We start from the raw sequence: 16,062 nt of genomic DNA, 5'->3' as shown, positions 1-16,062 counted from the left end.
AGCGCTGCGTCCATGCATTTCGTAAATGTACGAGGTGCCAGGGACAAGCCGAAGGGCAGGACTGTATACTGGTATGTCTGACCCTCGAAGGCGAATCTCAAGTATCGCCTGTGATGTGACGCTATCTGTATTTGAAAATACGCGTCCTTCAGATCTATCGACATGAACCAGTCTTCTCGGCGAACATGCGCGAGAATTTTGCTGGTCGTGAGCATTTTGAAACTGCGTTTCACTAATACTCTGTTTAGCCGTCTTAGATCCAGAATGGGTCTGATACCTCCGTCCTTTTTGGGGACTAGAAAGTATCTGCTGTATAGTCCCCCTTCGCTTTGAGCTCGGGGAACACGCTCTATCGCCCCTTTGCTTATCAGTTTTGATATTTCGGCGCGAAGTAGGTGTGCTACTTCTGAAACCACCGTAGTTTGGACGCGCGCTGTGAAGCGGGGAGGGCGTCGACAAAACTGTAGCGAGAAGCCTCTCTTTATAATGCCTAGCACCCAGTCCGAAACCCCTGGAAGCACTGCCCATGCTTCTGCATGGCTGGCTAAGGGCTGGATGCGAAGCGCGCTCTGTTCGCCGTGTGACAGAGGCGCTTCGGGGGGCACTAACGTAGGCATTATGCCTGTGGCATTCGAGGCGGGGGGCGCGCTTATTACAGCGGGCAGAGCGCTCGTCCTCGACCTTACTACAGCGCTTGACTGAGTGAGGGAGGGCTGAGCGGGTCCCGTGGGACTCATGTTTGCGAGTAAATGTGGGTGGGAAGCGGGCACATTCACTGCTTTGGGCGCGCTGTCTGACTGAGCAGAGCGAGCGCGCACAGGTCTCGTTTTTACAGAGAGCCTGTGGTGTGTGAGACATAGTGTTTGTGCGGGCACTTTCACTATGTTGGAAGCGCAATCGACCTGAGTCGATTTTATGTGCGCGAGCCCTAAGTGTAGGGCTGTGCTTGTGTGTAGAGATGGGCACTGAGGAGTGGGCATCGACACTACACTTATAGCACCATCGGCCGTGGCCGGGACACCAGAAAATACACTCTTTTCGGGATATATCTGGGTAGCCGTAAAAACGGCTTTTGTGTGCAGGCAAGCGGGCGGCTGAGCGGGCTTGCATCTTGCAGAAAACGCTGGAACAGTCGCAAGTCTTGGGACTGAAACAGCGGCGCGCTTGGGTGAGAGACCGGCCGCAGCGGGACTCACACACCTGCGCTTTCCTAGGCGTGCTAGGACTTCTTCGGGGCTTCCGGCTTCACCACAATCCTCGATCGCGGCCCGCGCGGAGCGGGGCGTTGGCTGTTAGAGCGAGAGCGGGGCCTGGAGCTGCGCTGCTGTCGCTGCTGTGAGGATGCGGCCGAAGGCGGGGGCTGAGGCTGAGAGCTCCGCTGAGTCTGTTTTCCACGACTCGCTGCAGAACCGGAGCGCTTCGGGAGGAAGTGCTTGAAGGCTTGAGACGCTTTCTGGGCTTCAGTAAATCTCTCCACGAACTCGGAGAGAGAAGAACCGAAAAGGCCAGCGGAAGACAGCGGGGCGTCGAGAAACGCGTTGCGCTCGGAATCAGCCATCTCCGTGAGCGTCAGCCATAGATGCCTCTCAGCAACAGTGGCGGAAGCCATACACTTTCCCATGGCTTGTGCAGCAGACTTGGTAGCGCGGAGTGTTAGATCTGAAGCGCTCCTCAAATCCGCGATGCAGATAGCCTCAGGTCCCATCTCGTCCAACTTACGGAGGAGATCACCCTGAAATATCTGTAGTGTAGCCATGGTGTGCAGCGCTGACGCGGCCTGCCCAGCGGCGGAGAAAATTCGCGCGAGCAGCGTGGACGTCATGCGGCAGGCTTTTGAAGGCAACACCGGTTTAGTCCGCCGTCCAGCAGAGGGCGGGCAAAGGTGGGTTGCTATCGCCTGTTCCACCGGCGGAAGTGAAAGGTAGCCTCGGTCTTTCGCATTATCCAGGGAGGAAAATGCTGGTGACACAGACGAGCGCGTTCGCGCAGAGAAGGGCGCGTTCCAGGCCTTCGCAACTTCTTCATGCAGCTCAGGAAGAAAAGGAGCGGGCTTTGAATCCGGAGAAGTGCGCTCACCAGGGAGGAAGCTACCATCCAGCCGGGTGCGAGAGGGGAGCTCCGGTGCAGACCACTCGAGGCCGAGGCTCGCCGCGGCCAGCGCGAGTACTCGCATGAGCTCTCTCTCGATGTTGGCTCTCGTAGTGGGCTTGCGGGCAGCAGGCGCGAGATCCTCAGAGCTCGCCCAGTCCTCGCTGCCTGAAGCTAGCAGAGAGCAGGAATCCTTTTCCCCCGACGCGGCCTCGGAACCGACTTCCTCTGATGAAGCGGCGGCAGACTGCGGGCGCTGAGCATCAGGAAGTGATTCAGGAGAAGCCGGTGAAGCAGGCGGGCGAACCGGCGAGCTTAGTCGGGCTGGAGCGGGTTCCGGGACCCGCTGCGAGCGGCGCTTCTTACGGCGCGGCAGCGCGGCGGGGAATGCAGGCTCTGAGAAGAATGCCAGGCGAGTCCGCAGAGTCACCATCGGCAAAAGCTCGCAGTGAGGGCAGCCGCCGTCAGCGAGCGCGAGCGCTGCATGGTCCTCACCCAGACAGGAGACGCAGACGACATGGTGGTCTCCCTCGGTGAGTGGGGCTCGGCACGAGCCGCATGAAGGCATCTTTAAAAAGACGCAGCTCTTTTAGGGGGTGAGTGTCGCAAGGCGAACACACACACACACACACACAAGAACAGTAGAAGGTAATGAAAGGATATGCGTCGGAAAGCGCAGCAGGTACGGCAGTAGAAGGCGGCGTTGGCCAGCGGCTTCAAGTGGCTCGTCCCGCTGAAGTGCTTGCCTCAGACGACGCTTGCTTCCTCGTGATCCAGCGATGCGTGCGCTTCGCTGAAGAGATGAAAATCAAGTGAATCAGCCTTTTCGAGCTCCTTTTATAGAGGTTAGCCACACCCGTCTCGGCGGGAAATGGCAAGGAGGGCGCGAAGCGCCCTCATTGGCCTGACGTCATCTCAGGCCTCGCTCGATAGGCTTATGCAGTTGCCGCAGAGCAGCCAATGAGCGAGCAAGCCGTCTCGCCACAGCTGACTACTGCTGCAACGCGCTTTACATGTATGAAAATTAAGGATAATTTTTTGCTTCAGTATTTCGTGAAAAGAGACTTTTCCCGTAGCGTTTTGATAAAAACGCAGTACGAGAGGACTCTCGTAAGAGAACTCTGAAAGGTACATTTGAAGTAACCGTAATCAGACAATGCTCAGGAGACCTAAATGAAGGAAAACCAAGAACTGCACTTTTCCATCAGATGTTTCTCCAGAAGTTTCTACGAGTACAATGCTTTAACATTAAGTGGCTAGTATAGTGCAGATATTTGATTTCTATGTGCAGCTTTAGAGAAGACAAGTCTCTAAGCAATTAGAGGTATAAAAGAGATCTCATCTGTGGTTTTTATTTCTTTTGAGAGAGTTTATTTTGCAGGAATGATCCTGACAGTTCTTTCGCTCTCTCTTTCTCTGTCTGAGAGTATTTTTAGTTAAGCTGCCACTGATAACACAAGTTATCACTCTGTGACACCAGTGAAACAGTCACTGTTTCTATGTGGCATTTTCACATTTCCTGTGGTTATTAATTTTGCGTAGTAAGCTCACCTAGTGTGCAGATGTCAGTGCCATGTTCATAAATGTGATCAGGTCTCTCTCTGTTCATCTGAAGGGTGTTAACTGAGTGAATCTTACTTGGCTGTTTGTGTGGACACTTCCTCCCTCTATTCATTCATAAAAACAGCTCGTATGAAAACCAGAACGGAGGCAATAACTCAAGTCCACATCACACTGGCTTGTTTTTATAAAGAAAGCATAGCAGATTCATCTCAGACACTTTAATTTTAGACTGGAAGAATGTTGAATTACCACAAATGCTTTAAAATTTCTAGTGTGTGTGTGCTGATCTGGTGTCAGGATGTCTCACCCTGTAATCACCGCTGGGAAAGCGAGAGCCGCTGTGGATCGCTGATGGCTTCGGCCACATTCTAATCACTCCTTTTTGAAAACGAACAGAAGGCAGAAAAGCTGAGGGAGAAAGTGCTCTGATTGGGAGCGGGATGAAGAGAAGCTCCTCACAGGAAAGAGGTTTCGGCTTTAACGGATCCCCTCTGGTTCAAGTGGCCTTGTTCGAGAGACGAAGCCAAAGTCAGACAACTGTAATCAGCTGTCCACAAATACTGTCATTCACTAAATCAGGGGCCATGGAGGATAAGAGTGTGTGTGTGTGTGTGTGTGTGTGTGTGTGTGTGTGTGTGTGTGTGTGTGTGTGTGTGTGTGTGTGTGTGAGAGAGAGAGAGGCTCTCATTCTTGTCATAGAGGAACCGTGTGTGTGTGTGTCATAGAGAGGCTCTTCAGAGCATATTTTCAGCTCTGGCTCTACTGCAAAATTCAGATGTTAGAGGTCATGATTTGGTTCTCTCTTTTTTCCCCCTTGTTAAATATCTTTTTTTTATGTGAAATGTCATTTTACAGAACAAAATAAATACTTTTTTTTTTACGTTTTACCTTAAAGGTGAGGCTGCAAGGTTACCAATATAGGACTTCTTTACCAATATAGAGCTTGATATTTTTTTTCCCCTGAAAGTTATAATGCTGGTTGTAATGTTAGTTCTTTTTTTTTTCTTTTTTTTTTTTTTTCTACATTTTCTGAAACTGTGTCTTTAAGAATTCCTTATGTAAATGACCTCAATATTAGATATCAAGCTCTTTATTTCAAATAGAGGCTGGATATCTTGTTTTCCATATGTCCCCTTTAATACGCTGCTTTACTATGCTGATGTTGTTTACCCTAATGTCCCTTAAAATCTTCCTGCAAAAAAGACACCATTCCGGTCCATTTAATTCTATCGAGGCTCAGAGAGGGAAAGATGTCCTTGAGAAACACCAGTGACCCTGCGACAGATCTCACACACTCAAACACACTCACTGCTGCAGAGAGGAGGAGAGAGAGGAGGCTGTGTCCTTCTGGTTACGGGAGAGAGGTCATTCAGTGTTTTTGAGTGTGTCCTTGTTCATGCTGTTGGATTCCCCTTCAGCGTTACTGCTCTAAAACACCAGCAGGTGTGCGAGCAGATTGGTGGGAAAGTTACTCTTCTCTTCCATTTCTCTGGCTCCTCCCTGGAGCCCGTCGTCTGTGTTTCTGCCTGTTCGAGCTGAGCTGGGAATACATCTTCATAACTCGGATCTCATTTTAATAAGTGACAGAAGCAGATTCCTGTGCAAATAATGAGCGACATCCTCATATTATCACTAACCTCTTCCTATATGTCTAGAGAGAAATGCCACTCCTCTCTCAGGCAGGAGGGCCCTGTGTTGACGGACTCCGATACTGGTGTTATACGCTTTTTCCTCGGAATAATGCAAGTTGTATAACATGCAAGCTCACTACTCCTGTATCACTGTCTTTTACCGTGCTGTCTGTCTCTCTTCTCCAGGAGGATTTAGGCAGTCGTGTCGGGTTGTCACCACAGAGAAAGCAGGAGAGAAAGTAATTGCGTTGTTGCAGTGCTTGTAGAAATCCCATCAGCCCTGTGGGCAGGCCTGTCACAGAGCATAAAGAGTAGGCTAAAAACTTAAGCATCTACAGACAGGGCAGCAGCGGCGGCGGGCAGGGAAACGCCTCTTGCAGAGACTGAGGTGTCACAGGAACCAGATGAAACAACTGCTGGTAGTGCAGGAACAGGGCTAGCTGCTGTTTCCATTAGCTAGATCTGTGCTGATAAGAACAGGGATGCTGGTAAATATCCAGGTTGAACGACCCTGATAACCTCAGAAAGCCTGCCGGGTGGATGTGATCTTGTTTTAGGCACTGATCTCCGGCCACTGGCTTGATTTGCATCCTGAACGAGTGTCACACACAAGCTCCTGGTGCTCATGCAAATAGACAGGTAGATAGACAATCACATCTCTGCTTCAGCATCATCTTCTCTCTAGATTGGTGCGTTGGCTGGTGGGTGAGGTTATTACACATACAGTAACAGAATACACAGATTTATAAAGTATTTAAAGGTGTAGTGTATCATTTCTCTTTACTACAATCACCAATTGCAAAACAACAACAAAACAAACTAAACAATGTTTCATTGACACTGAAAACTAGAGTAATACTTACTGAAAATTCAACTTAAATTACATTTTAAAATATATTGAAATAGAAAGTTATTTTATATTGTAATATTTCTCAATATTAGTTTTTACTGTATTTTTGATCAAATAAATGCAGCCTTTATGGGCATAAGAGACTTTTAAAAAACATGAAAAAAAAAACCCTCAATTATTCCATACTTTTGACCGATAATATGATTAGATTAAATGAACATTCACAGTGCAGGTCTGACAATATAACATTTTTCATAAAAAAAGCTGTTAAGTTATTGTGAATATTAAAAAACAAATGATGAACACCACCAATTTTGATGCTTTTTATTTGACTATGAAATTTCTTAAAGTTGCATGTGTTTAAATTCTTCCTGCCTTTCATTCTCTCTCTCTCTTTCTCTTCTGGTGCACTTTTGCTCATCCTCCTGTCGCCTCTCCTTGAGTGCTGTAGAAATCTTTTGTATTTTCTCGGCTTGGGAATTAATCAGTGCTTTAATGCACCCCTCCTTCCCTCTATCCCTTAATTGAGTTTTATGGGAAAGGGAAGGATTTTTTTTCTCTGTTATTGTTTTTATGTGTGACTGGAGCTGGAAAGCATCTGGACGTGTGTCATTGCAGAAGTAAACATGTCAGGAGTTTAACTGAATGGAAGGCTGTGTTAATGGGGCCAAGCACGTGTGTGGCATCAGTGAAATGTGATTTGTAAAGGCATTATTAGCTGTGAAATCTTGAGAAGGTGCATCTGGAGGGACTGGAATCAACACTGTGCTTAATTTAAAGCTTTCATTAGAAGTTTGTTTACTGAGGAAGATGATCTTCAAATACGAATTTTGTATCCTGATGTCAGACCTTTGACCTCAACATGAACGTATGAAAGTTGTTTATATATTACTGAGAAAAGCCCTCAAATCTAGATAATTTAAGACATTTTTGTGACAAAAGCATTAGATTCATTGACAATGTTTCTTGTATTTTGTCTTCACTATTTTTTTTAAATTGTGGTTAATTGTGGTTATATGTAAACTTGCAAATGAACTTATTTTGTCACGTCTTGAACAATGTAATAGGACAATTTTTTTTTAATAAGTGTTATTTTATAGCGGCCAGTCTTGTCATGTACAGGTCATAAGCTCAAAACTCAGCCTTTGTTTTTATTTTATTTTAATTTTTTTATATTTTTATATAGTTTACTACAGAAACAGATGAATCTCATTCACTGTCTGTTTGGTAAAAACATCTGCTCTATTTCTATCACTTGGTGTTTCATACATCTTAATGTTTGTTACTAAAACATAGGAAAATGAATGATTCATCTTTTTCTCTACCTCTGTACCTCTTTTTTTGTGTTGAACATCACAAGTACAGTACAAAAAAACATGCAAATTTAAACATACAAACGCAATGTTTTGAATAGAAGTGTGCGTGATCTAGGTGTCTGCTGGCTCTGAAGTGTTTTGGTTTGTTCATGTTTTTCTTTTTTCTCTCTTTCTCACCAGATGGTCACAAGAACAAAGAAAATATTTGTGGGTGGATTATCCGCGAGCACAGTCGTTGAAGACGTGAAACAGTATTTTGAACAATTTGGAAAGGTAAGACCAGAACCTCACTCCCTAACTAAATTCCAGAATGAACCGCTTCAGATTTCCATGCCTAGAGACAGACTCGCTCGTGTCTGCTCCGGATGTGTTCGTTACAGCGCAGGGCTGGAAACGAGGACACAGGTGTGTGAAGGCGGTGTGGTTGTTTCAGGAAACTGTTGCTGGTGTTTTCAGTGATGTTGAAACTTAAGACTGTAGAATGAAGTATTTTTATCAAAACATTTACTGCCAAGTAGCTGACACTGATTAGAACCTGAAAGTCTGACTGTGGCTGGGGGTGGGGTTTGAGTTTGTGGGGTGGGGTGGGGTGGGGCTAGAATGACTGGGGGTGGGGTTTAAGTGTGGATAATGAATGGGGGTGGAGCTTGAATGTGTGTTGGTGGGGTTTAAGGCTCAATCCCAATTCACCCCTTGCCTCTACCCCTTGGCCCTACCCCTCCGTTTTGCGCGTTCCCGTGAAGGGGTAGGATTGTCTTGATTCTCTTTTGGTTGGAGGGGTAGGGGTAAGGGCAAGGGCCAGATAGCCCTTGAAACGAAGATTTTTCGGGACCACACTTCAAACGAAGGGGTATGAGAAATGTACCTGCTAGGGCTGGGCGATATATCGCATGACATTGTTAGGCTCATCTCGTCAGTAAAGCCAGTTCCTTGATTAGTAGTAAATCGCCTTCACCTGCTTTCAGATGGAGCGGCATTTACAACACAGAGCCGTAGTTAACTGACAAGCTGAGCCATATCGCATTAATATCGCGGACGTATCGCCTGCGATAATTAATGTGATATGGCTCAGCTTGTCAGTTAACTACGGCTCTTTGTAGTAAATGCCGCTCCATCTGAAAGCAGGTGAAGGCGATTTACTACTAATCAAGGAACTGGCTTTACTGACGAGATGAGCCTAACAATGTCATTCGATATATCGCCCAGCCCTAGTACCTGCATACACCGGCTACAGAGGCAACATTACTGCCAATAATCATTTTCTTTGTCACATACAATCTTGTGTTCATATTTACAGTCATGTTCTTCAAAGAAACGGTTGCAAAAAAACCGCTAAAGTTCGTTAACAATATGACGCGTGTAAAAAGCAAAAGTTTGAAGCAAAGTGGACGTGTGAATGAGGCGAATTCACGTCCACCGCGTCGCGCTAAACGCCTCATTCGCGCCACAAGACCTCCAGACGTCTTTACATTGAAATCACTCGCGCCAGACGCTCTATTCACGTTTGGTGTGAACGCAGCATTAGGCATCGAAGATATCGCCATCTCCGTTGTTTTCTGCAAACTTCAAAAGAAAAATGCAAAAAATAGCTGTAACTAACGCAATTGAGATGACTACAGCTGACGACGGCATCTTGGAAGTTTGTGATAAACATTGGCGCATCTCCTGTGACATAGGCGCTAGCGACGACGTATAATGAAACGGTGTAGTAGTGGTGTCCCATTTCTTAGGAGAATATTTTCACCCCTACGCCTTGACACACTGTTTCAAGGGGCAAGGGTAAGGGGTAGGCGAAGGGGTATAAAGTAGAATTGGGATTAGGCCTAAGTGTGTGGCTAATGCTGGGGGTAGGACTTTAATGTGTGGGGGTGGAGTTTTAAGTTGTGTTTGACCTAGGCTGGATTTAAACGATTGGTGAGATTTATGGCTTGCAGGTCGTGGAGGAGTTGAAAACGACAGACACTTCCCGTTGTGATGTTCGTGCAGTATTTGTGCATTTTATCACAGATGAAGTAGATTAGATGCAATATTTGTCGAATGCACAGACATTTCAGAAGTTTTCATTTATAACACTTTTCATTCAGTACTTGATGTAGTGCTCAATACAGCACCTGTATGCACAAGATTAAAAGCCTATACTTTTTAAAAACCAACGAAGTTGGGTCTATTTTTTATCAGTTTTATTTTGATAAACATGACACAATATAACATTACATGATGCAATATAACATTAAGTTTACATGAAAAGAGTTTTTACTGTTAAAAAAACACTGTCGGTGTGGAGTTGTCTCAATTTGGACAAAGTTTTTAACTGGCATGGACTGCTTCAAGTAAGATGCAGATTATGGCTGGGCATGAGGGTTAAAGTTGGGTGTTGTGTTTGGGCTGGGAGTGGGTGGAATTTGAACCGTGGGTATAGCTAGATTGTTTTGGTTAGGGATACAGGAGTTCGATTGTTTTTTTGCTATTGCCATAGTTTTGGAAATTTCAACTCTGAAAGAAACACTGCAGGCTGTTACAATTACCTGTCTGCTTATGTAAATAAAAATGAATCGTAGAGTAAATATTCACCACGACAGCCGCAATCATCGAGACTGAGCAGGAATCAGTGTGATTGAATGTGTCTTCTGAAATCAGAGCCCACTCTCTCTCTCTACTCCCAGCTCTCTCTTTCTCACAGACTGGATTCAGCCTCTCTTTCTCAGGTGGATTTTTATGTTTATTAAATAAACTGACCATCCGCTGCACCCTGCCATTATCTCTGTGTGTCTGTGCAGCACTGAGACTCCCGCAGATGGGAACCCGGTCCTTTTAGACTTAGAGAGAGAGAGAGAGCAAGCAGTCAGGCCATTCACATGTCTGGACTGGACATGTTTGGAATTTCTTAGTGTGCTTAAATGCCATCACTGTGTCTGTGTGTTAAAGTTCAGTTGTCTCTGAATGGATGTGGTTTATGTGCTTCTGCGATCAGGGTGAATTTGTGTATGCTTCTAGTTTTGTGTAAGCATGTTTTTTGGGTAGTTGTGGCAGTTGGTTAAGAACTGAAATGAGGAAACAGGTGGTGATTTCTTACAGTTCTGGGAAAAAACTGCGGAAAGATGTTGTGTTTTCACCAAGGTTTTCACCTCACAGCCTCTTTTTCATTCACATCTAATTAAATCTAGTGTCTCTTCTGGTTTATTAGTTTGCACTTTTTGGTTTAGTACCGGTGGTCCACTGTGATGGAGGGAAAGAAACGGAGAATCCGTTATTGAGCACAAACATTGATGTTCTTCACGCAGGTGTGTGCTCATACAGGGAGGAGAACATACACGAGTGTGTACTAGAGAGTTCACTCAAGTGCAACTCTGAACATCACACAGAGACACAGCTGGCCATCTCTCAGAACGACTCCCTCCACAGACACGAGAGAGAGAGAGACTGCTGCCACCTCAGGGTGCTTGTGCTCTTCCGCTCAGAGGAAACAGAGAATTGTTTTCAGAGGATACAATGATGGTGGGGTCAGAGACAGGAAATGTGTTTCTGATATCATGGCAGATGTTTAGTGTGCATTGAGATTTTCTAAATAGCAGGTCGGTAATTAAAAAAAAAAAGGCAGATGACTGTTTCCGTTTGTGTGGCGTCTAAGTGTATCGCTTCATTTAGTGACATGAATGCGTAATAACTGCAGCCAAATGGATTTAATGACCATTAGCAGATGTTCACTGCCCCAGCTACTGCAAAACAACTCGCAGACTCCATTTAAAAACACTGAAATACATGATATAGACGCAGGAGGATTTCACAGGAGTGTGCAAGGATGTCCTCATTCTTTCTTTTTTTTGTATTTGTCATATTTGTCACTGAAAATCTAGTGTCTCTGAGCTATAATTCTGATAGCTTTAGTTTCAGGTGCACATTTTCATAACTTTACATTTCGTGGCCTATATAATACCACATCTGCTTTCAGGGTGTATGTTAGTCATATATTTGCCTACAGCTAGTGCACGTACGCTGGTCAAATAGAAGCATCTTACCTTGAAAATAAATTATGTTTTAGAAATGAGCATGGTCTTGCTCATAGTTTTGCCTGATATTCTTGTTGCTTTGTTGTTAAGGTGTGCTGTTGTCTTTTGAGATAATATACAAGATTAGATATTGTACACATTCAAAAGTTTGGGGTCAGCAAGGATGCATTCAATGATTCAAGTGAAGAGATGTATTATGTTAAAAAAGATTTCAAATAAATGCTGTTTTCAGCATTGATAATAATAAATCAGCAAATTAGAATGATTTCTGAATGGACACTTTTTTTAAAAAGTGCATGATGGATGAGACACAGAAAAAGACACGATCGCAACGGTTAAAGTCATCCATCTATGCGTTTACATTGAAAAACAATGGAAAACTAGTGTGTGAACGGCCCCTTGGCAAGCATTAGAGACTTCTTTCCAAAACATGACAAAATCTTAGTGACCCCAAACCTTTGATTGTTGTGATGGCACACACTAGCTTTAGATGTTTATGACCTTCAATCTGATGTTTAGTCGACGTAAATGGGTGGAAAGAAAAGGGAAAACGCCAGGTATTTTTTGTTGTATTTATTTTAAGCATAGGAAAAGTTCTTTAGAGAGTCTGTTATCTTGTTGAAACATCAATGGAGGTATTGCTGATTACCAAGTGAGGTCAGTTTGAGGCGAGTTGGGAGTTGAATAATGTTCTAATAGACTCTGATTGGATGGGTTTTCTAGTTGTTGTCACTGTGGGACACAGTCTGAATTCTCCTGGCTCTTCATGTGATGGTGTTTGCTTGCAGACAGGCATGAGATGATGCCCCCCTCTCTGACATTTAGAGGAGCTGATCACTTGGTTGCCTGTGTGCCCATAGGGACTACAGGAATACACCCAATGCTGCAGCATTAGTGTGATATTTAGGCTTCATCCCTCTGTAAATGGAGTGTGTCTGTGTGGTGATCTCGTAATGGCTCTGATACTGATCCTGAAACAGGCCAGTGCTCCTCAGGCATCCATGATACCCAGCGGCATCAGTCTGGCCCATGTGTTTTTGGAGGAGTCATCACTGACAAGCTGAATCTCAGAGAATTTTATGACCAACCTGCGATTGACAGCAGCTCTTCAACCGAAAGAGCAATGAAATTCAAATGTCATATTGTCATGTGCTCTTGACAGTGCTTCTGAAAAGAAAAGAAGTGATCCGCCTTTTGTGCTTTAGACGTGTTTTTAAACACTCTGTTCTAAAGCATTTTGAGACTTCATAATTGTGCTTCAGACAAGAAGGCTGTTCCAAAAAGTCGGCAACTTAAATTCGACGGCAGTCACTGAGAAGGCAATACCAGAATGTAAATTAAAATGAATAAATACTAAAATATGAATATATTCATTTAATACTGAAATATATTGTTAAAAATTAAGGATGCACTATTTCTTGAACACTTTCCCTTTTATGGAAGCCAAAGGGGTCCAATGTTGTTTTGTACCTAGTAAACTTTAAATTTCATTCTCTATCCCTTTAGGCATCATTAAACTGGTTAAATTGGTGTTGTGTTTTTAATACTATTGAGGATGATTTTACATTGTTGTACATTTATTGTAAATGTATTTTTATTTTTATTTTGTCACATTTATTCTCTTTGCCAGTAGACAAAATCTCACAGATGTTGTCGATTAGACTTTAATGTGCATTTAACCCAAAATATTCTTTTAACCTGCTTCACGTGTGCCTTAAAGTTATGACTTGACTTCATCTTGCAGAGTTGAGCGTTTTTATGTCTTTAGTACATGATCTCTGCCAGTCTGAACCGCTCTGACAGTACTGAAATCTAATTGGGTTCAGTGTGAGTCTCTCAGACGGAGTATGTGCTGAGTGCGCAGATTTTTTTCTCTTTACCTTTACGGTTTGATCGCTCACGTACTTTGGTATATAAACTCACAACCTCTCCTGAGACGACTTCCGCCCACAGGCTGTCCTCTTAAAAGACAAAGAGTTATGTCCTTGTTTTTCCTCTTCCTCTGTCCTGTGTGTATGTATGTGTGTGTCAGGAGAGAGAGCATTAAGCCAGAGTGGATGAATTAACATCTTGCTCCAGATTAGGAGGATTTTTGTCTAAAGCCTCTTATTTCCCACACTTGAACAAGCACACTTGTGTGTGCTTTGGTGTTTGCATGTGTAAGCTTTTTTTCCCCCGTAAATATCCTGAGTAAACAAAGCTCTTCTTTATAATATCGGACAATTCAGGCTGAGAATGACCTCACATACACACATATATACACACACAGCTCAGAAATGGTATCTGGCCTTAAGTAACCTCATATGTTCACATTCATTCATGCTTCATTTGTCTCCTGCTATTTGAATGTCTATGATTAACTGAGAAATTAAAGGATTAGTTCACCCGTAAATGAAAATCCTGCCATTGTTTACTCACCCTTGTGTTGTTCCAGAAGAAAGAAAATGATTTTCTTTTTTTATGTGGAATACAAAAAGAAAAATTTTGACATCATAGTGACCAGGGGCTGAACTGAAAATCACCATATAAGTAGCCCATAAGATCTGTGCGTTATATTCTTCTGAAGCCATACTGTGCAATAGCTTTGTGTGAAGACCAGATCAAAATTGATGTCGTAATTCACTGATAATCTCATTTTGTGGATCAGAGATGAAAGAAAATGTTTGGAACAAAATGAGGGTGGTGTGATGATAGGTAATAAAAAAATATATATTTTTTTGAAAGTCGTCTCTAATGCCCACCAAGGCAAAAATACAGCAAAAACAGTAATGTTTTGAAATATCACCATTTCAAATAATTGTTTTCTATTTGAATGTATTTTAACATGTAATTTATTCCTGATTGCAAAGCTGAATTTTCAGCATCATTACTCCAGTCTTCAGTGTCACATGAATCTTCAGAAATCACTCTAATATGCTGATTTGCTGCTTAGGAAACATTTATCAATGTTTACAACGTCTGTGTTGCTTAATATTTTTGTGGAAACTGATGTTTTTTTTTCAGAATTCTTTGATGAATAGAAAGTTTAAAAGAGCAGCATTTATTTGAAATGGAAATCTTATGACATTAAAAATGTCTTTATTGTCCCTTTTGATCCCAATTAAATGCATCCTTTTTGAATAAAAGTATTAATTTCTTTAAAATATCTTACAGACCCAAAATGTTTAAACAAACAAACAATCTTTCACTTAGATTTTTATGATCTATGATTTATAATCTAATAATTCAGGGAGAATCAGCAGATGCAACACACTCTCATGAGGTTCTCTACCCAGAGAGACATTTCACACACTGTAGCTTCAATATGTCTGTGGCCCTGTGACTTGGGAAAGGTTTTAATTATAGCGAATTTTGCGAGTGAGGTTTCATTTCTCTATCTGCGGTGACCCCTGATCCTCGAATGCAACCCAGCTAAAGGCAATATGAGGAAAGAATTCATGACATGAACCCCCACTAAAATGTGTTATTTATCTGTTTTTATTTTCTATTTGTAAGATGCGATTTTGCACATGCTTTAAGTAACAATCCATTCTTTCTCTACATCACATCTTTGTTCTGTTGTAAACATGTTCTGACTCTCTCAGCTCTCATATTTGCAGCATTTCACTGATTACTGACCCCTCATGTCCATTTCCTTGTTCTTCAAATATAACTGAATCACCCAGGCAAAATCAGAAACTTCAGAGTCATAACTTCTTCAGTATCTCTCTACTGACTTCTCTGTGGTAATCATCATCATAATGATTTTGATGATTCTTATTTAATTCATCAGACAAATGAAATGAGGCCGACAAAAAGCGAGGGATTTGACTCTGAATCTAGCTTTAATAAACAAACTTGACCTCTGCCTATATCTTCCACTTACCCAGACCTCTGCGAAAAGCTTTTCTGAATCTGTGAGTAGCAGTAGCATTCTGTGTAATTGATTTTTGATTTGGAGCAGAGCAGAAAGCTGGTATATACAGTATGTACCTGACCCCGACCAAGTTTCTTTACACACAAAGAGATGATTCTGATTCGTTTGTGAATCAGATTTTTTTTATTTATTTTTTATTGGTGATTTTTGAGAATCACCCTGTCTGAAAAGTTTTCTTATTGTGGTCTTCATTTAGACAGAGAATTAGGCAAGTTTCCGCATGTCTTTAATTAGCACTTCTTCATAAAGTATTTGTGCTGTAACAGCTGTTCACACAATCTGGGTCTTTAGTTCATTTGATAAAAGATGAACTACAGGCTCCTGTTACATTCTCAATTATTTTTGATATTATTATTATTATTATTATTATTATTATTATTATTATTATTATTATTTCCCTTTGTTATTTCTCTCTCTCTCTCTCTCTCTCTCTCTCTCTCTCTCTCTCTCTCTCTCTCTCTCTCTCTCTCTCTCTCTCTCTCTCTCAAACACAATAAACAATTGGATCATTTCAGTAATTTTCAGCGTTCTGTTCTCTGCTTCAATTCGTCAGTCATACAGTTAATCACACTGGCAGGTGTGTGTGTGTGTGTGTTAACTGGGTGGGAAGCTTCTAGATTGTCTAAAGAAGATAGTTTCTGACTTTTTGCTGCCTAAGTGCTTGTGCGACCTTTAAAGAACAGCCTCCACA

The 16,062-nt window shown here is 42.9% G+C and overlaps 1 protein-coding gene across 5 annotated transcripts in view; it reads left to right on the top strand.

Moving 5' to 3' along the window:
- Positions 1–16,062, top strand: part of msi2a (musashi RNA-binding protein 2a) — a 186,933-nt gene that overhangs the window by 48,022 nt on the left and 122,849 nt on the right. For all 5 annotated transcript variants that reach the window (XM_079861554.1, XM_079861553.1, XM_079861551.1 and 2 more), the window contains exon 6: positions 7,629–7,721. In XM_079861554.1, coding sequence (XP_079717680.1) covers positions 7,629–7,721 — 93 coding nt within the window. The remainder of the gene's footprint in view (positions 1–7,628; positions 7,722–16,062) is intronic.

The sequence above is a fragment of the Squalius cephalus genome (assembly GCF_949319135.1).
Source record: "Squalius cephalus genome assembly, chromosome: 24".
In the NCBI taxonomy this organism is placed as follows: Eukaryota; Metazoa; Chordata; class Actinopteri; order Cypriniformes; family Leuciscidae; genus Squalius; species Squalius cephalus.
Note: the sequence above shows the minus strand (reverse complement) of the source record. Positions and strands in the feature narration are given on the sequence as shown.